At 40.5% G+C, this 25,746-nt stretch overlaps 1 protein-coding gene across 1 annotated transcript in view; it reads left to right on the top strand.

Moving 5' to 3' along the window:
* Positions 1 to 18,036: 18,036 nt before the first annotated feature.
* LOC132607885 (uncharacterized) overlaps positions 18,037 to 25,746 on the top strand; it is a 34,569-nt gene continuing 26,859 nt past the window's right edge. Inside the window, exon 1 of the mRNA XM_060321963.1 lies at positions 18,037 to 18,360. Within this exon, the coding sequence (XP_060177946.1) occupies positions 18,037 to 18,360 (324 nt within the window). The remainder of the gene's footprint in view (positions 18,361 to 25,746) is intronic.

Raw genomic sequence — 25,746 nt, 5'->3', positions numbered from 1 at the left:
CTCCTATTTTTGTTCTTGCTTATCTTGATCAATAATGTCTTGAATCTTCTAATTATATTATAAGAAGACTTGGTCACATGACCAAGCACATGACCAACTAAAAATGGGCTTGGGTCAAGGCCTAAAGTGGCCGGCCATGGTCTCTATTTTGGGCCTCAAATTCAATTCAATTTTTTGAGCCCAATAGCTTATAAATCATATTTGTAATTCCCGAAACTAATTTCCAAAATTCCAAAATTACCCTTAGCCTTGTCCCACACTTTCATGATTCCATTCTTTCATGCATAACTCCTATGTTCAACAAAATATCAAATTTGACCTTATATCTCAAGAATCCAATATTTATCAAATTTCTCCAAACGTGTGAAAACACGGGATATAACACAGGAGATGGAGTTCTTCGATGCCAAGGCAGATTATGTGTTCCTGATGTGGCAGGTTTATGCCACCAAATATTGAGAGAAGCTCATTGTTCCCGTTATTCTGTCCACCCCGGAGCAACGAAAATGTACCATGATCTTAAATCTATATATTGGTGGAATGGGATGAAGAAAGATATAGCGGAATTCGTAGCTCAATGTCCCAACTGTCTACAAGTGAAAATCGAACACCAAAAGCTGGGCGGATTGTTGCAAGCTATAGAAATTCCAACTTGAAAGTGGGAAGTAATTAACATGGACTTCATTACAGGCTTACCCCGTTCTCGACGTAAGTATGATTCTATATGGGTGATTGTGGATAGACTTACGAAGTCAGCTCATTTCTTACCAGTCAGAACTACATATGTGGCAGAAGATTATGCAAAGCTTTACGTTAAAGAGATAGTGCGACTTCACGGTGTTCCGGTATCTATTATCTCCGATAGAGGGACTCAGTTTACAGCTAATTTTTGGAAGTCTTTCCAAGAGGGTTTGGGACTCAAGTAAGCCTTAGCATGGCATTTCACCTGCAGACTGATGGACTAGCTGAACGTACCATTCAGACTCTTGAGGATATGTTACGGGCTTGTATGATAGATTTTTGAGGTAATTGGGATGATCATTTACCACTCATTGAATTTGCTTATAACAATAGTTATCATTCTAGCATCCAAATGGCACCGTATGAGGCTTTATATGGGCGAAAGTGTAGATCTCCAATTGGGTGTTTCGAGGTAGCAAAGACTAAATTGATAAGGCCAGACTTGGTCCAGCAAGCCATAGAGAGAGTTAATCTCATACAAGAACGGTTATTAGTAGCCCGAAGTCGTCAAAAGTCCTATGCGGATAATCGTCGAAGGGACTTAGAGTTCCAAGTGAAAGATTGGGTATTCTTAAAAGTGTCACCAATGAAGGGTATAATGAGATTTGGCAAAAAGAGGAAGCTTAGTCCCCGGTACATTGGGGCTTATGAGATTGTGCGCAAGGTAGGCAAAGTGGCTTACGAATTAGATCTACCTCCTGATTTAGAGTCAGTTCACCCAGTTTTCCATGTCTCGATGCTTCATAAACATGTTGGAGATCCTACTAGGATCGTGCCAGTAAATGATGTTCAAGTGACAGAAAAGTTGACTTATGAAGAGGTACCTATTGCCATATTAGATAGGCAAGTATGGAGGCTGAGAAACAAAGAAGTGGCCTCTAGTTAAGGTTTAATGGAGAAACAATAACCGAGAAGAAATGACATGGAAAGCGGAAGAAAATATGAAATCCAAGTACCCGCACTTATTCCAACCCCCGGGAGAGATCCAAGATGAGACATCAAGATCATGAGGTATGTATGTTTTCCTTTTTATGCATTTGGGTCGTGTGTGGCCAAACTCTATTGCTATTATGTTGTGGCCTGTGAGGCATTGTTATTATGGGCTGTTGTGACAGGATGGTAGTGCCCTATTACAGGGGAAACTCTGGCGAAATTTTTATAGAACCCCCGAGATCTTAACATTTGAGGACGAATGTTCTTAAGGGGGAGAAGAATGTTACACCTCGGAAAATTCCCCGTTGATGCACAGTGAATAAACTAATGAAGGGCACAAAGTATACGGTATTGCAATAAGTGAGAAATGACATTTGATGACGCTAATTGAGATTTGCAAAGACATTCGGAGTAAGAGGAGAAAGTTTGCCAAGAGAGGGCAAGGCATACGATGTGTATCGGAAAGAATTTACGAGTAACAAGTTAATGATGATTTAATAGTGTCTTGGAGAAGAATTATAACGTCCCTTAGATCGTTAATGAGGTGTTAAACAAGTATCAAGAAGGTTCCATAAGGGTTGGAGATCAAACGAAATAACGAGAACAAGATCAGAGAAAAGATGGGTTACACAGCCGATTATACGGTCTGTATAATGTTATACGGTCCGTATAATGGTCCGCAGAATCATCACAGTGAAGGTCCCTAACTGATGGGATTATACGGTCATTTATACGGACCGTATAATGTGCCGTATAATGGTCATAGAAGCGAGATGTTGAAGGGGAGATTTCACGGTCACTTATACAGACCATATAAGTTTATACGGACCGCATAAGTGTCCGTATATTTTCCCGACGGATCAGATTTTTAAGTTATTAAAAAGGGGACCAAGTTCATTATTTCATTTCATTTTCACCCAACACTTCAAGAACTCTCTAGAACCCTCTCCACTATTCATCCATAAGAACTCAAGCGAAATTTATGATCAACTTCATCAAACTAAGAAAACAAAGTGTAAGAAACTCATTAGAGATCATCCAAGTCAAGATATTTCATTGGAGGTGAACTAGGGTTTTGGCTCAAGTGAAGTATTTCCACCCAAGGCTTATTCCTACACCATCTAAGGTACGTTTTATGGTCTTTCCATGTTATTTAAGGTATTGAGAGGTGGAAATAGTGTCATTTTTTAGTAGTATCTTGGATTGAGTCACGATTCTTGATATGTTATGATTATAATCACATTATAAATGATACTAAGAACATGGGATAAACATTTTATATGAGTGAATGTAATAGTGTGCTATGACCATGGATATGGATGACTCGAACTGAATTGAGGAATATGGATAATGTAGGTGAATAAAGACCATTGTTATGATGTTGTGAATGTTATTGTTGATGTTTGGGAGTCGATATATGATATGGAGGAAGTCGTATAAATAAAGGAGATGCTGTCCAATTTTCTCTAGCTTTAGTCATGTATGCTAAGCTATCGATTTTCTGATGATAGTATAACTCTAATGAAGGTAGAAACGTGAGCACTGAAGGAGAACGTGCAAGTGATAGAATAGTTGAACGGAAAGGTATGTAAGGCTAACCCTTCTTTCACAAGGCATGGTTCCTTGGCCAAATATCTAATCTTCTATAAGCCTATGATGTCCTCCAAATGATTCTATCTTTAAGAGCTACTAAGCTCATAATTCTCAAGATGTTACGATTGTACTAAATTCCTCCTATGATGAGTAATCCTCTAGAGATAGATGTAATGAACGACGATAGTAATGACGCTAAAGATGCTTATGGGATTTTATGTATATGTGCCTATGTATGGCTATTATGAAACCCCGAGCTTATATGGCCGGGTAAAATATATATATATACATATATATATATATACGGACAACCATGAGCCTTGGTAGGGCAAGGTATGTATGACCCTGAGCCTTGGTAGGGCCAGGTATGTGAAACACCGAACCTTCATGGTCGGGTATGCTATGTAAATGATATGTATATGAATATGAATATATAGAAAATGGATACGAAATGTAAATGAGTACAGAAACGGATACGGATGTATGTACACAATCACGCATTAGAAATGCAAAGTCCCTATGAAAAGCATGTAAGTGTTTATAACGATGATACTACTATCTCCCATCCCATGCTATTTCTTATGTTGTCTATTATGCCTTTATAATGATGTTGCTCACGGTTTACATACTCAGTACATTTTTCGTACTGACGTCCTTTTGTTTGTGGATGCTGTGTCATGCCCGTAGGTGGCCAGGGAGACAGGCTTGATCCGTAGCTTTATTACTCAGGGACTACATAGCGAAGCTCCATTTCATTCGGAGCTATAGCTTTTGGTATTTATTCTTTTGTGTACATATTTATAGGCATAGCGGGGTCCTGTCCCGCCTATATGATATGGCATACTCTCCTTAGAGGCTCGTTGACATGTGTATATGGTTAGATGTATTTGGCCTTGTCGGCTAGTCTTGTGTTTATCATTTTGTTAGCCTCATCGGCTTATGTACAATGATATGGGCATTGTTATTGATGGTGATATATATATGTATCGTTGCCCAATGGGATTAGTATGAATAATGGATGGAAAATATGAATTAGCTATGTGCCTCACCTAGATGTAGATGTGAAAGTATGATAAGAGGTGCCCGGATGGGTTAGCACCGTGTGCCCGTCGCGGCCCTCCGGTTGGGTTGTGAAATATATATATATATATATCCTTTCATGAGTTCCATAATGATTGAGAAATGACTCTACCTCTAAGAGTACTAAAGCTCATGATTCTCGATACTTTCACGGTACTAGTACTTCCTTTATATGATAGTTGATCCTATAAGGATAGATGTGACGAAAATGATGATGGCAATGATGTTGATGATACTTATGGACTTTTATGTATACGTTTCTAAGTATGTATGACTATTATGTAACACCGAGTTTAAATGGTGGGGTATGATACTTATCGTGCGCACACCACTGCAGTTGGGTACAAATAACACTGAGCCTTGGTAGGGCCAGGTATGTATGACACCGAGCCTTGTCATGGACGGGTATGTGAAACCACCGAACCTTCATGGTCGGGTATGCTATGGATGCGAATTTGTATATGGGTACGGATATGAATATGGATACGAATATGTATATGAATACCGATACGAATATGGATACGGATATGGATATTTGTATATGTATATATGTATGTGAAGGAGCACACATTAGAAATGGAAGGTCCCTATGAAAGACAAGTAAGTAATTTGCTACTATCTCCTGATTCTCCCATTTTATGCTATTTCTTATGTTGTCTCTTATGCTCCTATTATGATGTTGATTATGCTTTACATACTCAATACATTATTTGTACTGACATCCTTTTTTTGTGGACGCTGCGTCATGCCCGCAGGTGGACAAGGAGACAGGCTTGATCCATAGGTATCTTATTCAAGGACTGCATAGAGGAGCACCATTTCATCCGGAGCTACAGTATGAGTGCTTTAGAGTATAGTCCCCGCTTCAATTCTTTACCTAGGTATGATCCGGCCACGGTAGCGGACATGGGTGACTGAGTGCACCGATTCGTGAGAGGCCTAGGGCCACATTTGGTGGATAGGTGCTTGACTGCGTCCCTTCAGAACAATATGGATATTTCACGCATTCAAGCCCATGCCCAAAATTTTGAAGAAAGCCAACAACAACAAAGAAGTGAGCGGGAGCATGATAGAGGGTATAATAAGAGGGCTAGATCTTCGGGTCCAACAAGTGAGTTTAGAGGAGGGCCAAGACAGCAGTTTTCTAGGAATTCAGGCCATTCTATGACTAGTGCGCCTCCACGGTTTACAGGCCAGAGATTTGATAGATCTACTCATTCCGGGCCGAGTCAGAGTTTCAGGGCTTTAGGTTCTCAGTTCAGGGGTGATTCGGGTCAGGCTAGGCCACCCGTGCCACAATGTTCCCACTGTGGGAAGTTACATTGGGGCTAGTTGTTGACTAGGTTCAGAGGTTTGCTATACATGCGGTCGGCCAGGCCATATCATGCGTGATTGCCCCTCAATTGGTGGTAGGGGTAGAGTCCAGCCTTCAGGATCGGCAGCCTGGTCTTCATCATCGATACGCCCCATGGGGCAAGGTTCATAGGCGCCGGTCAGCCATGGTAGAGGTAGAGGGAGGGCTCCTAATTCTAGTGGTCCTCAGCACCGTATTTATGCTTTGGCTGGACGCCAGGATCTTGAGTCTTCCCTCGATACCGTCACAGGTATATTATCGGTATTTTCTCATGATGTATATGCTTTGATAGATTCAGGCTCCACATTGTCTTATGTTACTCCATATATTGCAGGTCGATTTGGGGTCAAATCGGAATCGATCAAACCTTTTGAGGTATCTACACCCGTTAGTGCACCGATAATAGCTAGCCGAGTATATAGAAATTGTGTAGTTGTGATTTGTGACCATCGTACTATGGTTGATTTACATGAGTTAAAAATGGTGGACTTTGATGTTATCATGGGCATGGATTGGTTGGCTTCTTTCTATGCCAATGTTGATTGTAGAATGAAAATGGTTCGCTTCCAGTTTCCGAGAGAACCAGTTTTAGATTGGAAAGGAAATACTGTGTCCCCAAAAGGAAGGTTTATTTCCTATCTCAAGGCAAGGAAAATGATCACAAAAGGTTGTATTTACTATCTAGTTCGGGTTCATGATGTAGAAGCCGAATCGCCAACTCTTCAGTCTGTCCCCGTGGTGAATGAGTTTCCGGATGTATTCCGGGAAGAGCTTCCTGGCCTCCCTCCAGAGCGGGAGATTTAATTCGCTATAGATGTGCTACCGGATACCAAGCCCATATCTATTCCTCCTTATAGAATGGCTCCCGCAGAGTGGAACGAGTTGAAGGATCAATTGAAGGACTTGCTTGAAAAAGGTTTTATTAGGCCTAGTTCTTCCCCGTGGGGAGCACCCATGTTGTTTGTGCGAAAGAATCATGGCTCATTGAGAATGTACATTGACTATCGGCAGCTAAATAAGGTGACAATCAAGAATAAATATCCGCTTCCGAGGATTGATGATTTATTTGACCAATTGCAAGGCGCCAAATGGTTTTCAAAGATAGATTTGAGATCCGGGTATCATCAAGTGCGAGTTAGGGAGAAATATATTCCTAAGACGGCCTTCAGAACTAGATACGGTCATTTTGAGTTATGGGTAATGTCATTCGGGCTAACTAATGCACCGGCGGTATTTATGGATTTGATGAACAATGTGTTCAGGCCCTTCTTAGATTCCTATGTGATTGTGTTCATTGACGATATCCTGGTATATTCTAGGTCTGAGGCAGAACATGCAGATCATTTGCGTACCGTTCTTAGAGTTCTTCAAACTCGAGAGTTATTTGTCAAATTTTCTAAGTGTGAATTTTGGTTGAACTCAGTGGCCTTTTTGGGGCATATTATTTCAGCCAATGGTATTCGGGTAGATACCCAAAAGATTGAAGTGGTGAAGACTTGGCCAAGGCCCACAACACCTACGGAGGTCCGTAGTTTTGTGGGCTTAGCAGGTTATTATAGGAGATTTGTAGAAGGCTTTTCTTCTATTTCTGCACCACTCACGAAGTTGACCCAAAAATTAGCTAAGTTTCAATGGACAGAAGCTTGTGAACGTAGTTTCCAAGAGCTAAAGGATAGATTAACTTCTACCCCCAGTCCTGACACTTCCAGAGGGATCGGAAGGTTATTGTTACACCTCGGAAAGTTTCCCGTGAACGTATAACGAATAGACTAACAAAGAATATGAGGTTACAATGTTTTACTAAGAAGGGAATGACTATTTATAGGCTTTGAAAATGTGGAAGTTGCAGATTTGCACTTTGGCCCAGTTGGTCGTAAAATAGAATACGGCCCGTAAAGTGGTTTACGGACCGTAAACTGCCATCGTCCTTCAAACTTCCAAAATTTCAACTTTCTGCCAAATGTCTAAATGGTTAAATACGACTCAGAATACGGACCGTAAATTGAAATATAGCCCATAAACTGCAACCGTAAACCACCATAACTCCAATGTACCTTTCTGGTTCTGTTATGCTTAAATACAGTCGTGAAGGACGTACCGTAAACCAGAATACGGGCCGTAAACTGGGTTTACGGCCACTGTGCATTCCGACTACTGTTCATAAAAATCAGATTTTGTGATTAATATAAGGGACCCTTTCTCATTCATTTTCATTTTATTTCCACTCTCCACAAGTCAAGAAACATCTAGAACTCTCTCTACTCTTCATCCACAAGATAATCAAAGGAAGATCAAGATCAACAACACCAAATCCATGAAATCAAGAGTGTGAAACTCATCAAAGTTCATCTACACCAAGAAATTGCAAAGGAAGTGAACTAGGGTTTTTGGTATAGAAGAGTATTGCTACTCAAGGCTCGTTCCTACAACATCTAAGGTAAGTTTTATGACTTTCTCATGATGATTGAAGTATTTATACGTTGAAACACTTGGATTTTAGAAGAGTGTAGTAAATGGGTCATAAAATGTGAATAGCGTCATAGTTGGATTGAATTATGAATTCTCCCTTGAAGGTAGAGATGTGACATCAAAGGAGATCAAGCAAACGATAGCATAGTTAAACAACAAAGGTATGTGAGGCTCATCTTTTCTTTCAAAAGGCATGAATCCTTCAAGTTTCTATAATCCTTCTACAAAACGAAGCCTATGAGTCCTCCAATATATCGAATTACATATGAATATGATGGTGATGATAATGAGCTAGAGTATAGAGATTCAAGAAATTGTGGCATGATGTTCCTATAACGCTAATGGTGTTATCTTTGTTAACACTGGCCTTATGCTCTATTTTCTTCAAGGCGAGGCACGATACTCATAAATGTTCATAATACAATCGGGGGTTCACGACCTTACGTCACCCCGACATAGTGTGGTTGCCCTTAAAGCTTAATGTATGCTATTAATGCTAATATATGATATGTCTAAAAGATTATTAACAATGCTAGTTGTAATACGATGATGATATGTATAAGACGCCGAGAAATGGTAAAATAATGCTATGCTATGAGATGTGTAATAGTGATGTGTTATGATTGATTTTGTGATGATAAGATTCCACCGCGCCTATTTGGCCGGGCATGTCACCGCGAATGCAGGCTGCATATGATTCCACCGCGCCTAGATGGCCGGGAATGTCACCGCTTAGGCGGGCTGCTATGTTTACACTGAGCCTAGAGGGCCAGGCATGATCACCATTAGTGGTCGGCATATGAGGATTACCCGAACGCGGGTAATGATGCGGAGTACGATGTGATGATGTACATGATGAAGTATGTGATGATGTATGTGATGATGAATGTGATGATAAATGGGAATGTGATAACACATATACTATGATGATGTAAAATATGATATATGTAAAAAGTATGTTGCTTATAACACTCAAGCAGGTTATATCTTTTCTTATGATTCATGATGCTTCTATGACATTGTTTATTTTATTCCTGCCTTACATACTCAGTACAATGTTCGTACTGACGTCCGTTTTCTTTGGACGCTGTGTTCATGCCCACCGGTAGACAGGGAGGAGATCTTGCTCCGGACTCTTAGAAGCTGATAGCTGACCGAAAGCACTCCTTTGTTCCAGAGGTGCTTATGATAATCCTTTTGTGTATATTGGTATATGTCATTCCATAGAGACTCGTAGATACTCAATGTGGGTTATGTGGTTTCACGACGTGGACATTGCATAAATGTATTGATATATGTTATTGTATAAAAGCATTATGTTTTGTAATGAAAAACAGATTCTTTTGTAAAATGAGCATGAAATCAATAAATGACTGTCGAATGGGTCTAAGAAGTAATAGTACGAGCAGTGCTCGGTGGTAAGCCCCGGGTACCCGTCGCGGCCCCTAGCTGGGTCGTGACAGTTATGTTATCAATTGTGATGCATCAGGTGTTGGGTTAGGTTGTGTGTTGATGCAACATGGTAAGGTGATTGCGTATGCTTCAAGACAATTGCGGAAACATGAGAAAAATTATCCGACCCATGATCTTGAATTGGCTCCAGTCTATTTATGTAGGTTTTGCATTACATAAATCCTCATATTCTAAGAGATATACCTCTCTCACGTTGGATAAAAAATATTGTCTAAAATTCTGCCAAGTTTTTCAAAAGTTTAAACAAACTTAATTTCTTCGATTTGCTTGATCTCGGAACCTTTAGACACTTGCTTAGCACTTTTTAACAGTCTTTCTTAACCTTATAAGGATTCCATGATGTTACACCTCGGAAAATTTTCTGTTGATGCACAAGTGAATAGACTAGTGAAGAGAACGAGTATACGGTATTTCAATAAGTAAGGAATGACATTTGATGACCCTAATTAAGATTTCAAAGATGTTCGAGATAGGGGGAGAAAGTTTGCCAAGAGAAGGCAAGACATGCGATAGGTATCAAAAAGAGAATTGCGAGTAACGAGTTAATGAGGATTTAACAATGCCTTAGATAAGAGTTATAACGTCCCTTAGATTGTTAATGAGGTGGTAAACAAGTGCTAAGAAGGTTCCATAAGGATTGGAGATCAAACGAGTCGACAAGAACGAACCTCGGAACACTGGGGATTATACGGCCAAACATACTGGCCGTATAAAACATATGGACTATATGTTGGACCGTACAATCAGCCCAGATTGTCACCAATCTCTGGACCAAATCTACGGCTAGACATACGGTCAGTATAATTTATACGGATCGTATGTTGGTCCGTAGAACTGGTCGGGAACAGATTTGGTGTATTTAATGAGGGATCCAAGTTTCATTTCATTTCATTTCCCTATCACACCCCTTCTCTCTAAAACATCTCTCTACATTTCTTCCACAAGAATTCAAGAGATATTAGTGATCAACAACATAAACTAAGGGAATCAAGTGTAAGAAACCCATTAAAGATCATCCAAGTCAAGAAATCTCATTGGAGATGAACTAGGGTTTTGGCTCAAGTGAATCATTTCCATCCAAAGCTTGTTCCTACAACATCTAAGGTAAATTTTATGGTATTTCTATGTTGTTTAAGGTATTTTAAAGTTGAAACACTTGGATTGTAGAAGGATATAGAAAAATGGGTCATGAATGTGGAAATAATGCCATTTTGAGTAATAGCTTGAATTGAGTCACGATTCTTGATGTGTTGTGATATGGATATGTTATAAATGATGTTAAGAACATGGGATAGGCAATGTATATGAATGAACATAGTCGTGTGTTATGACCATGGATATGGGTGATTGGAAGTGAATTGAGAAATATAGATAATGTGGATGAATAAGGACTATTGTTATAATATTGTGAATGTATTATTGACGTTTGGGAGTTGATATACGATATGGAGGAATGTTGTATAAATAAAGGAGATGATGTTCGATTTTCTCTAGTTTTAGTCGTGTATGCTAGCTATCGATTTCTAATGATAGTATAACTTTAATGAAGGTAGAAACGTGAGCATTGAAGGAGAACGTGCAAGTGATAAAATAGTTGAACGGAAAGGTATATAAGGCTAACCCTTCTTTCATAAGACATGGTTCTTTGGCCAATCATCTAAATCTTCTATAAGTCTATGATGTCCTCCAAATGACTCTATCTTCAAAAGCCACTAAGCTTATGATTCTCAATATGTATTACGATTGAACTAAATTTCTCATATGACGAATAATCCTATAAGGATAGATGAAATGATTAATGATAACGATGATGACGATAATGATGACGATGATAGCAGTGATAATGCTAAAGATGCCTATGAGCTTATATGTATGTGTGCCTATGTATGTCTATTATGAAACTTCGAGCTTATATGGCCGGGTAGAATATATAGATGTATATATATGTATATGACAATGCGCGCGCACCACTGCAGATGGGTACGGATAACACTGAACCTTGGTAGGGCTAGGTATGTGTAACACTGAGCCTTGGTTGGCCAGGTATGTATGATCGCCGAGCCTAACTATGGTCGAGTACGTGAAACACCAAACCCTCGTGGTCGGGTATGTTATGTAAATGATATGTATATGATATGGATATGTGTATGATATGGATATGTATATGATATGGGTACGTATATGATATAGATATGAGTATGAATACGGACATGATACAAATATGAATAAGAATATGTATTTGAATACGATTATGTATACGAGTGTAGATGAGTACGGATAGGAATACGGATACGGATACGGATGTATGCACACAATCACGCACTAGAAATGGAAAGTCCCTATGAAAGGCAAGTAAGTGCTTATGACGATGATACTACGGTCTCCGATCTTATGCTATTTCTTATGTTGCTTATTATGCTTCTATATTAATATTGATCATGCTTTACATACTCAGTACATTCTTGGTACTGACATCTTTTTGTTTGTGGACGCTGCGTCATGCCCGCAGGTGGCCAGGGAGACAAACTTGATTCATAGCTACATTACTCAGGGACTACATAGCGGAGTTCCACTTCATTCGGAGCTATAGCGTTTTGGTATTGATTCTTTTGTGTATATATTTATGGGCATAGCGGGGTCCTGTCCCGTCTATATGATATACTCTCCTTAGAGGCTCGTAGATATGGGCATAGATGTCAATGATGATATAAAGGTATGGTTGTTCAATGAGACTAGTATGATTGATAAATAGAAGTGTATGATTTAAATAGGTGCCTCACCTAGATGTGAATGTAAAGGTACACTAAGAGGTGCCCGTGTGGGCTAGCACCGGGTGCCCGTCACGACCCTCCGGTTGGGTCATGGCACATGACCTCTCTGACTTATATCAATTTAGCTACAATGCAAACGGCGCAAGATTTTTTTAGGTGTAACAAGGTCTTTAGAGATTACCCAGGATATTCTTCTTTCATGCTTATATTTGGCTATAGCTTTAGGGAAGATCATTTAGAACTTAAGTTTCTTTCCGTGGAATTTTCAAAATGCACGATGAAATGACGTGACTATTAAAAAAATTAGTAGCCATCTCTGGGTTGATTTAATTTGCATTTTTCTATATCCGACCAATCAATCAGATTGCACAAATATCACCCGAAACAATTTCAGTTTCCTCGATTGACTTTACAGAAGAAGAACTTCGTCCCTATTCCACTCTGAATTCTCTCTATCACCCATTTGATAATATAAATTTTAATGTCACACTCCAAATTCGACCCTAGCGCAACAGGCATCCAATGCCATGAACAACATTGGGAGCACATTATAAAATCAATAAACATGTAATCTCTTTTGATAATCTTTCAAAATTTATTTAAAATAGTCATTTATGGGTGACTGAAAGCATACTCATAAAAACCAACGGAGGTTTAGTAGAAATTAGATATCATAAAACATGGCAAACACCACAACAAGTAATACGACACTTCAACAATCTACCCACAATACAACGTCCAACTATGGAGCTTATAAGAACATAAAAAGAGTCTGACATCAGGATGCAACTCGGAAACTAAAACAATAAAACTAGATAGATAGGCTGTCCTACGAACAAGGGTGTGGGCTCACCAATAAGCCTGGAAAACAACAAATTCTCCTACTCTGTACGCGTATCATGACCCTGCTCTTCTTTGTTACCTAACATACCACCAGAAATGACAATGGTGTGCTCGAGTACTGGGTACTAAGTGAGTGTCTTCGAGCACTGCTAAGAAATAGTTCAAAACAAATTATAACATATCATGAATATACAGCATAAGTGAATGATGAGGAAATACTCACTTTGAATTATTAAGACCATTTCATTACCTAAGTTCTTTCATTTGAGATCAAGTTCATCACTTGCCAACTCATGAGCAATCACAATCATGCCAATATTGGCACAAATAAATTGTAACCAACAATAGCTACCCTTCCTCCCAAATAGCTAGGCATAAACCACACTGGGACTACCAACCCTTGATGACCACTCTTCATCCCGAATGGCTAGGCATGAACCACAACGGGGATATCGACCCTCGATGACCACTCTTCCTCCCGAATGACTAGGCATGAACCACACTGAGGATATTGACCCTCGATGGACACTCTTCTTCCTGAATAGGCAAACCTCACGAGGACCCATAGTGACTACCCTTCCTCCCGAGTAGATAGGCCAAACACAAACAACAGAAATCATGGCCTATTAGCGGAATCACAATCATAATTTTTGAAGCCTAATTTTTTCCCTTCAACAATTTTGTTTAATTATTCAAACTTCCCGTTTCACAACGGAGTGATATATACATTTACGAGTCAAAGATGATTTTACAAAATTGTTTCGATGACATTTTTCCATTTCATTTGGCAAAATATCATCAAGTATATTATATTATATCATCTTGCATATTTTGTTTATCTTTAGGATTTTTCAAACATACTTATAAAAATTTTAATTGCAAAATAGTGAAAATAATTGTTTAATCAATTTTTTAAACTATTAATGATTAATGATAAGTTTTTTACTCCGTTAAATCAAGAAATTTGATTAAATAAATGATTGATCAATTATGTCTCAATTTTATAACTCAGTTGACTTTAATTGCAATTACTTTCAAGAAAATAGTTAAATTTGAAATTGTCAAATTGCTTTGTATGACAATTACGGTTATAATGGAAATGACTAATTGTTTTCTACATTTTTTAATAACGGCGATATTTTAAATATTAGGATTAAGTTTAAGTTTTCAATCATGACCACATTTGCAAAATTGAGCATCTCTTCATTAAAGTGCCTTTGATTCAACAAAATTTGGCCAAGAGGCCCTCTTGTTTCAGCCAAGCCGAGCCTAGTCTAGTTAGGACTAGACCTGGCCCAAGCCTCTTATTTTAACACCAAAAAAACCAAACACAACATTATTTTTCACTTTCTGTTGAAAAGGTTTCTACGAAACCCTAGCCGCCGCCCTTCTCTCTTCTCTCTCCTCGCATCATCACGGTAAAATGGCAAAGTAACAGTGTACGTTGCTTCCTCATATCCACGTATGACCGATTTCGGCAAAGACAGGTAATGCCTTGACATGTTGCCACCGTATCTCCACCATATATGAAGGCAAACCCTTTTCTTTCTTGCTTTTCCTTTTCTGGACAACAAGGACGACCGATCTTAATGAATTTTATCTTATTGTTTGTCAAAAGTCTCAATTTCTATTGGTTCTCAATATTTCACAAGGATTCAAGGAGAATCCTTTTAAAATCCATAGTCCCACATCCAATTTCAACAGTAAAAATAGGATTTTTGAGGTTCCATATAAAGAGCCCTATTTTTACTATTTTACACATACACACAAGCATAAACAGTGGGAAAACCCCAAATTATGAGTTTTGGCAAAGGATCCGACTTGAATTGGAACACTTTGCCTATTTTCTCTAATTTGGAAATTAGTCTAAAATTTTCTTTCATTTGTGGCTGAGTACGAGGGTGGAGGAGCTTAAAGATCCCCATATCCATTCTCGACAAGGCTGCTCTTAGAAAAGGTAATATTTTATCCTTTCTTATGTTTTAATTTAGTTAGTTTCTTATTCTTGTATGTTTAGTTATATTTTTATGATCTGCTGTGCTTCTTTAGTTAATTGTTTAATTCAGGTTAGTTTAGTTGTGATGTGTTAGTGTTAACTATTTAGTTTATTGTTTTAATGTGAGTATGTAGTTAAGATATTGTGTGTTAGTTTAAACATGCTTAAGTTCATTCATATGGCTTGATTAGTAAGAAAATGTGTTGTTTATGATCTGATCTTGATTAGGCAAGACTTGTTAGGATTGTGGCTAGTTGAAACTATGTTTAAGAAGTGTTTTTGTGCATTACCTGTGACTAGTCTTAAAAATGACTACATCTTGCATATCTAGCATGACTGTTTTTCTTATTCAAATAATGATAAAATTAGCCTAGCTTCAAATGTTATGTCCATGAATTGGTTGTGTTGAGAAGTACTAGAGATTTTTTGTATAATGATCTTTTTCATTCCTGCTTAGTTAATCAGATGAGAGGTATCAGATCAGAGTTTTAAGTTTAAAGAAGTAAGAACTATAAAGGATGCACTTTTAATCCTTTCATGCTAATTTGAGCCAATGTAAGACAGTGGAAGCATAAAATGAATTAGTTTTTGTCTATTCTAATCATAAGATGGGTCTACGGAGGCTGTCACTTAGTCTGTGAGGATGTATTGAGTGATGTCCCGTGGCTAAGGGCATAGGAAAGGCTTTGAGGACCCACTCGACCTTGTCTTGACTTCTCTATGGCTGTTGGGGTTCTTCATTATTGAATCATAAGATCATAGGTGTCACGACCCAACCCGTCGTGATGGTACGATGGCGGCCGATTCCCGAAATGCCTTTCTGGATATTCCTCAATGTCCCGGCTATTCACGGAACGTGAGAAGCAGATGTTATGGCACCCACACTAGCCCCCCTGGTGGGCGAACCATCCCCTTAACCAATTAATCATTCATTTATCCACTTACAACTTAAAGAACAATAGAATCAAATATAATATGTCTAAGTCATGCAATAGATAATAAATAAGTGCGGAATACTACATATTACAACCCCAAATTCCAAAAAGTCATCGTACAAGGACTGTAACCATAAATAATGTCTAAGAAATACATAAGTGTCTGATTATAACAATAATGTCTGGGAATGGAATAGATATCAAATAATGAGAGATATTCAGGCGGCATGGCATGGATATGAGCTCACCCTTGGATCTGGTCAGGAAGTAGCCTCAAGCTAGATGCGGGATCTAGAAGACAACTCTGAAACGCAATATGCACTCAAAAAGGGTGCAGCAAGGTAGTATCGGTACAAACACTATGTATCGGTAGATATCATAGGCCGACTAAGATTAATATCATGCATACATTCGTAAAACCAGCAAGATAGACAGATAGGCACAACAACATAACAACAACAACAACAACCAATCAACAACAAATCACAGGAATAAGATAATGTTCAATGCAATGCAACCAATGATAAGTATCTCAACCGTATACACATGCTAAAGGATTTGTTCGCACGATAGTCATGACCCGCGGGGGACCCATGGTGTCCATGTACCATTAGCTCCTAAATTGACCTAGGATCACGAGCCCATAACTAGGCCACATCCTCACCCCTGTCAAACGTGCCTTATATATGTGTGTGTGTCCGTACCTAAGTTGAGTCTCAAGATATGGTTCAAGTCTAGAACCCAATATGAAGCACCACTCAAATGTAAGCATGATCAATCAATAATATCAATGCCAAGGAAGTACAAGTCACAATGCCATAAGTCATAACATGACTCAGATAAATCAACTCAACAATAGCATGAAACATACAAGCTATCTCAATCAACACGAAGAGTATATATATCAGCCCCTTCCTTCCAATAAAACAACAAATACACCTCATGCTTCAATACATAAAGTAACGGCGATAAGCCCACATAATCAGAAGTCATACCAACCTAGGTAATATCCAACCAGACTTCTTGCTCGAAAGCCTAATCATGCTTTCTCCCGTCAATTATAATATATACACAATATACCCAACTCCCTCGCCTACCCCCACCCCCCAACTCCGGCCAGCAACCTCCCGGTGGCCTCTCCAGGTAAGTTTTCTCTCTCCTAGGGTTTATGACAGCCCTATACCCATCTCCACCCCCACTCCTCTTCTTCTCCTATCTTCTTTCTCTTCTTTTCTCTTCTCTCCTCTCCTTCCTTCTCTCCTTCTCTCTGGTCCGACAGATTTGAGCTTCCCGCCGTGAACAGTGATTCTGGCGTGAACAGTGGTTCGTGCGTGAACAGTGATTCTGGCGTGAGCAGGTTCTGTCTAACTAGAGTTGGTACCTCCGGTTTTTATTTTTTTTTATTTTTTTTAATTCTCTGTCTTTTATCCTTGCAGCTAATGTGCATTCTTGCAGTACTTGTTTCGTTCTTGTCGTAGTAGTTACACTTTCATCTAGATTATTGCTAACTTGTGTTGTAGTATTGATTCCCGCCTGGTAGACTAGTTTATATTTGCTTTACTGGCTTTGGTAGGCGATGGTGGACTAGGGTCATACTCTCGGACAGGGTCTTGGAATATTGGGACTCTAACGGGGAAGTCCATCGAACTAGTTAAGATTCTTAACAAAAGGAGGATTAATATAGCTTGTGTCCAGGAGACTAAATGGGTAGGATCTAGGGCTAAAGATGTGGATGAGTATAAGTTATGGTTCTCAGGTAGGTCGAGGGATAGGAATGGGGTAGGCATTTTAGTAGATAATGACTTAAGAGAACAGGTGGTAGGGGTTAAGAGGGTCAGTGATAGGTTGATGACGATTAAGCTGGTCATTGGAGGGTTTATTTTGCACATTATTAGTGCTTATGCGCCGCAAGCGGGCTTGGGTGTGGATGAGAAAAGATGTTTTTGGGAGGATTTGGACGAGATGATGGGAGGTATACCGTCCACTGAGAAGCAATTCATCGGAGGAGATTTCAATGGGCACATTGGGTCAATTTCAGGGGGATATGACGATATGCATGGAGGTTGTGGTTTCGGGGACAGGGACAGAGGAGGAGTTGCACTGTTGAATTTTCCAAAAGCCTTTGGGCTGGTGGTAGCCAATTCGAGCTTCTCGAAGAAGGAGGAGCACTTGGTAACCTTTCGTAGTTCGGTGGCTAAGACGCAGATAGACTTTTTACTCCTTAGGAAGGACGATAAAGGTCTTTGTAAAGACTGCAAGGTGATTCCGAGTGAGAATCTAACGACCCAGCATAAGCTCTTGGTGATGGATTTGGAAATCAAGATGAGGAAGAGAAAAAGGGTCGTGGACGACAGGCCTAGGATCAAATGGGGGGGGGGGGGGGGGGGGTTTGACCATGACGGGTGCCCTAGAGATGGGGGGAGAGGTTGAGGGCTATGGGAGCCTGGGAGAGTAGTGGGGAGGCGACCAACATGTGGGATAGGACGTCCAGTTGCATTAGGGAAGTAGCTAGAGAGGTGCTGGGCGTCTCGAAGGGTAGTCGTGGTCGGCACCGAGGGGACTGGTGGTGAAATGGAGGAGTTCAAGAGAAGGTGGAAGCAAAAACGGTGGCGTATGCGAAGTTGGTAGACAGCAAGGATGATGAGGAGAAGCGAAAGAATAGGGAATTGTACAAAATGGCGAGGAAGGAGGCAAAGTTAGCAGTTACGGCGGCAAAGACAGCAGCTTTTGAACGCCTGTATGCAGAACTAGAGGACAAAGGTGGGGATAAGAAGTTGTACAGACTATCCAAGGTGAGGGAGAGGAGGGCGCGTGACTTGGATCAGGTGAAGTGCATCAAGGACGAGGATGGCAGGGTACTAGTGGAGGATGCTCTCATTAGATGGAGATGGCAGTCATACTTCCACAAACTCTTGAACGACGGAGGGGACAGAGATATTGTGTTGGGAGATTTGGAGTACTCCAAGAGGTGTCGTGATTTTGGATATTGTAGGAGTATAAAGGTTGAGGACGTTAAGGGTGTTGTTCGTAGGATGAGTAGGGGAAGAGCGACCGGGCCCGATGAGATTCCTGGGAATTTTGAAGACTGCAGGCAGGGCAGGTTTAGAGTGGCTGACTCGACTCTTTAATGTCATCTTTAAGACGGCTAAGATGCCCGAAGAATGGTGATGCAGTACAATGATTCCATTGTACAAGAACAAGGGCGACATTCAAAGTTGCAACAACTACAGAGGGATCAAGCTGTTAAGCCACACTATGAAAGTGTGGGAAAGGGTGGTGGAGATGAGGGTGAGGAGAGGCGTGTCTATCTCAGAGAGCCAGTTCGGATTCATGCCGGGGCGCTCAACTACAGAAGCTATTCATCTTGTACGGAGACTGGTGGAGCAATAAAGAGAGACGAAGAGGGACTTGCACATGGTATTCATTGACCTAGAAAAGGCATACGACAAAGTGCCAAGAGAGGTTCTATGGAGATGCTTGGAGGCTAGAGGTGTACCTGTGGCGTACATGTATGATGGGGCCAAGACCAGGGTAAGGACTATGGGAGGAGACTCAAAGCACTTCCCAGTGGTGATGGGGTTGCACCAGGGATCAGCTCTTAACCCATTTTTATTCTCTTTGGTGATCGATGGATTGACGCGGCAAATTCAAGGTGAGGTGCCATGGTGTATGTTATTTGCGGATGACATAGTCCCGATTGACGAGTCTCGCAGCGGGGTTAATGCTAAGCTGGAGGTTTGGAGACAAACTTTGGAGTCTAAAGGGTTCAAGTTGAGTAGGACCAAGACAGAGTACTTGGAGTGGAAGTTCAGTGATATAGTGCATGAGGCTGACGTGGAAGTGAAGCTTGGCACCCAGGTCATACAGAAGAAAGATAGTTTCAAGTATCTTGGGTCTATTATACAAGGAAATGGAGAGATTGATGATGACGTCACACACCGTATTGGTGCAGGGTGGATGAAATGGAAGCTTGCCTCGGGAGTGTTGTGTGACAAGAACGTTCCACCGAAACTTAAAGGCAAGTTCTACAAAGTGGTGGTTAGACCAACTATGTTGTATGGGGCGGAGTGTTGGCCAGTCAAGAAATCTCATGTTCAGAAGATGAAAGTGGCAGAAATGAGAATGCTGCGATGGATGTGTGGGCACACTAGGAGCGATAGGATTAGGAATGAAGTCATCTGAGACAAGGTTGGAATAGCCTCAATGGAAGACAAGATGCGGGAAGCGAGGTTGAGATGGTTTGGGCATGTGATGCGGAGATATGCAAATGCCCCAGTGCGGAGGTGCGAGAGGTTGACCAGCGACGGTTTCTGTCACAACCCAGCTAGGGGCTGCGACTGGTACCCGGGGCTAACCACCAAGCACCGCTCGTTCTATCGCTCAGTTTACTCATTTAATGCCCTTTTTATCATCTTTATGCTCATAACGTAGGAAAATCATATTTCGTATGAAAAGATAAAATATTTTAATGTACATGTGCCCTTAGGGTATCAAAATAATATATATATATATATATATATATATATATATATATGTATACAGTAGCGATCTCGTGAGACCATCTAACCCGCACTGTGTATCTACGAGCCTCTACTGGAGTGCTGAACAAAGGGACGGGATAAGACCCCGTCGTGCCCAAAATACATATACATAGCTATATATACACAAAAGAATAATCATAAGCACCTCCGAGACAGTGGAGGGCTTCCAATCAGCTGACAGCTACTACGGATCTGGATCGAGCTCTCCTCCCTGTCTACCTATGGGCATAAACACAGCGTCCAAAGAAAACGGACGTCAGTATGAATAATGTACTGAGTATGAGAGGCATAAACAACGAAATAAGACAATGATGTAAAGAAGATACTAATATGGAACATCAGAATCTAACTGTCAAGTATAAGAAAAACAAGTCATGTTGTCCTACTCATGCTCATCATCATATCATATATGCATAATGTATAAACTGCCCGTCCATATCGGATCGGTGTGATAATCATAACATGAACCTACTTCCAGGCCTCCCGCGTCCGGGGTACCATCTCATGCCGCCCACTAGTGGTGTTAGCCCAAGCCATTTGGCTATGGTGTATCGTATAGCTGCCCGCCTTAGCGGTGACTGCCCGGCCAAATAGGCGCGGTGTAATAGTAATATCACCATATGCTCATCATAATATGCTTAGCTTATCATAATACATGCATAAGCCTCAGGACCAACCATACTTTACAGGGGTGACGTAAGGTCGTGATCCCCCGATTGCATTATGGAAAAATCATTGACATTCTGCCTCACCTTGAAGGAATTCGCATATAAGGCGAGTGTAAGCGATAAGTAACATCATTAGAATCCCTATACTATAACTCATTACCTTGTGTAGCTAATTATGGACATAGGCTCATGGATAAGAAATAAGTTACGCTATAGGGACTAGCCTCACATACCTTTGACGTTTAACTAAGCCATTGTTCTCTTGTTCTCCTTCGATATCACGTCTCTACCTTCATGAGGGAATTCGCACTAACATTAGTTAATCAACCATAAGAATGCGCTACCATTTCTAGAGAAGATTGGGCAGCACTTCCTTTGTTTCTACTACTTTTCCCGTATTCTATATCAACTCTCAAACGCTCACAATAACATCCACAATATTGAAATCAAGAATCATCATTTACATGCATTAACCACAATCCACCATTTCTCTCTAATTTCTCCACATTTATACTTGTAGCTCATTATCGCGTTTCCTCGTATATAACACTTATTTCATGGTCTAAATTTCATTTAGAACGTATTCATAATCACAACACATTAACATTCATGATTCAATTCAACTACCATCAAGCCATGGCACTATTCACTCATTTATGACCCATTTGCTATGCTTTTCTACCATTCGGGTATCCTAACCTTCCAACACCTTAAACAACATGGCATAGGCATGAAACTTACCTTAGATGATGGTTGAACAAGTCTTGAGTGGATTTTCTCCTCTAGCACCAAAACCCTACTTCACCTCTTTTGGTTTTCTTTGAGGAAGATGAACATGAGCTAGGTTTCACACTCTTGTTTTCATGAATTTGGTGTTGTTGATCTTGGATTTCCCTTGATTTTCTTGTGGATGAGTGTTAGATAAGGTTCTAGAGGTCTCTTGACTTGTGGAGTGAATGATGAAATAAAAATGGAATGAAAAGGGTCCCCTATATTTAAACACAAAAGCTGGCCGAGCCACTTTATACGGACCAACATACGGTCCGTATAATTTTTACTGACCGTATGTTGGGACCGTATATTTTGTCCAGTGAACCTTGTTGTTCTGGACTGGATCTACGGACTGGACATACGGTCCGTGAATATTATACGGCCAGTATGTCTGGCCGTATGTTGTCCAGTTCTCCAGAACTTGTTTTCGTCGACTCGTTGGATCTCCGATCCTTATGGAACCTTCTTGGAACTTGTTTAACACCTCAATACCAATCTAAGGAATGTTATCACTCGTCTCCGTGACATCATTATGCCATCATTAACTCGTCGCTCGAAATTCTTATCCGATACACAATATATGGCTTGCTTTCCTTAACAACTTTCTTTCCGTGCCTCATATGTTTTTGAGTTCTCGTTTAGGGTCATCTAATACTCTTTCTTACTCTTCAAAATATCATATTCGTTAAACCCTTCTTTGTCCTATTCGCTATACGCTAACGGGGAAATTCCCAAGGTGTAACATACTTCCCCCCTTTTGGAACATTCGTCCTCGAATGTTGGACACTTGGGATTCTACAAAAATTTCGCTAGAGTTTCCCCTGTAACTTGGCACTACCAACCTGTCACAACAACCCATAATATCATCGCCTCACAGGGCTACATCACAATATCAACATGTCCGTGGCCACACACTATCAAAAGCATAAAAATAAAGCGTACATACCTTATATCGTCGGTGTTTCGTCTTGGATCTCTCCTGGGGGTTGGAATAAGTGTGGGTATTTGGACTTCATACTCTCTTCCGCTTCCCAAGTCATTTCTTCCCGATTATTGTTTTGCCACAATACTTTTACCGACGCTACCTCTTTATTTCGAAGCTTCCGCACTTGCCTATCTAGGATGGCAATAGGCACTTCTTCATAGGTTAGCTTTTCCGTTACTTGCACATCGTTTATCAGGACAATATTTGTGGGATCTCCAACACACTTGCGGAGCATCGAAACATGAAAGACTGGATGGACTGATTCAAGCTCCAAAGGCAAATCTAATTCATAGGCTACCTGACCCACCTTGCGGATGATTTTGTAGGGTCCAATGTATCTGGGACTTAGCTTCCCTTTCTTACCGAATCTCATCACCCCTTTCATTGGCGACACTTTCAAGAACACCCAATCACCGACTTGAAATTCCAAGTCTCGTCGGCGGTTGTCCGCATAGGACTTTTGGCGACTTTGGGCTGTCAACAACCGATCTTGGATCACCATGTTGGATCAATTCAGGGCCCACTAATTGTGCTTCTCCTAATTCGAACCATCCGATTGGAGATCTACATTTCCTTCCATATAAAGCTTCATATGGAGCCATTTGTATACTAGAATGGTAGGAATGGTAGTTATTGTTGTATGCGAACTCAATAAGGGGTAAGTGATCATCCCAGCTACCACCGAAATCCAACACACATGCCCGTAGCATATCTTCTAAGGTTTGAATGGTACGCTCGGCTTGTCCATCAGTTTGCGGATGAAATGTCGTGCTAAACTTCACTTGCGTGCCCAAACCTTCTTGAAAAGACTTCCAGAACTTAGCTATAAACTGTGCTCCTCTATCTGTGATAATAGATAATGGAATTCCATGGAGTCGCACAATTTCTTTGAGATACAACCTCGCATAGTCTTATGCTGAGTACGTGGTCCTAACTGGAAGAAAATGGGCTGCTTTCGTCAGTCTATCCACTATCACCCATATGGAGTCATACCTGCCACGGGAACGGGGTAATCCCACGATGAAATCCATGTTGATCACTTCCCATTTCCAGGTGGGTATCTCTATTATTTGCAATAAGCCTCCCGGCTTCTAATATTCAGCTTTTACTTGTTGGCAATTTGGACATTGTGCTACAAATTCTGCTATGTCTCTCTTCATGCCATCCCACCAGTACATCATCTTGAGATCATGATACATTTTGGTTGTACCTGGGTGAATAGAATACCGGGAACAATGTGCTTCTTCTAGAATTCGTTGGCTCAATTCCACCACCTTCGGCACACATAGCCTACCTCGGTATCTAAGAATCCCATCCATAGAAACTTCAAACGGAGAATTTTCTTTCCCGTGAGATGTGTCTCTGTAGTGTCACAATTGAGGATCTTCATGTTGCCGTTCTCTTACTTCCCTATCCAAAGACGAAATTGTGGAATCTTTGATACTAATACCTGCATCACTCGACTCAATTACACGCACTCCAAGATTACCTAATCGGTGAAGTTTTTGAACCATCTCTTTCCTTTCCGGAGGGATTTCACATAAAATGCCCATCGATCGTCGGCTAAGCGCATCGGCTACTACATTCACCTTTCCGGGGTGATACAAAATATTTACATCATAATCCTTCAATAATTCTAACCACCGCCTCTGCCGTAAATTCAACTCCTTCTGTTTGAAAATGTACTGAAGACTTTTGTGATCTGTATAGATATCAACGTGCACACCATACAAATAATGTCTCTACATTTTTAAGGCATGAATGACCGCAGCCAATTCGAGATCATGAGTTGGATAATTCTTTTCATGTTTCCGCAATTCTCTCGAAGCATATGCAATAACTCTACCATGCTGCATCAATACGCATCCTAATCCGACACCGGAAGCGTCACAATACACAATATAGCCATCTGACCCTTCTCGAAGGGTTAAAACTGGAGCTGAGGTTAACCTATTTTTCAACTCTTGGAAACTACACTCACAAGCATCGTCCCATTGAAATTTAGCTGACTTCTGGGTTAGCTTCGTCAATGGGGCTGAAATAGATGAGAATCCCTCTACGAATATTCTATAATAACCTGCCAAACCCAGAAAACTACGAACTTCTGTAGGCATCGTAGGCCTTGGCCAAGTCTTCACAGCTTCAATTTTCTGAGTGTCGACTCGAATGCCATCATCTGAAATAATATGGCCCAAAAATGATACAGAAGTTAGCCAAAACTCGCATTTTGAAAATTTTGCATACAATTCTCGGGCTCGAAGAATGCCAAGAACCATTCTCAAATGATCTGCATGTTCTGATTCCGTGCGAGAATACACCAGAATATCATCAATAAATACTATCACAAATAGATCCAAGAGGGGCCTAAATATGTTGTTCATCAGATTCATAAATACAGCCGGAGCATTAGTCAACCCGAATGACATCACCCGAAATTCATAGTGGCCATATCTCGTTCTGAAGGCTGTTTTTGGAATATCTGCTTCTCTAACTCTCGCTTGATGATAACCCGACCTCAAATCTATTTTAGAAAACCACTTGGCACCTTGCAACTGGTCAAACAAGTCATCAATCCTTGTAAGAGGATATTTGC

Source organism: Lycium barbarum, chromosome 8 (assembly GCF_019175385.1).
Source record: "Lycium barbarum isolate Lr01 chromosome 8, ASM1917538v2, whole genome shotgun sequence".
Classification (NCBI taxonomy): domain Eukaryota; kingdom Viridiplantae; phylum Streptophyta; class Magnoliopsida; order Solanales; family Solanaceae; genus Lycium; species Lycium barbarum.
This window is presented reverse-complemented; position numbering and strand designations above follow the sequence as displayed.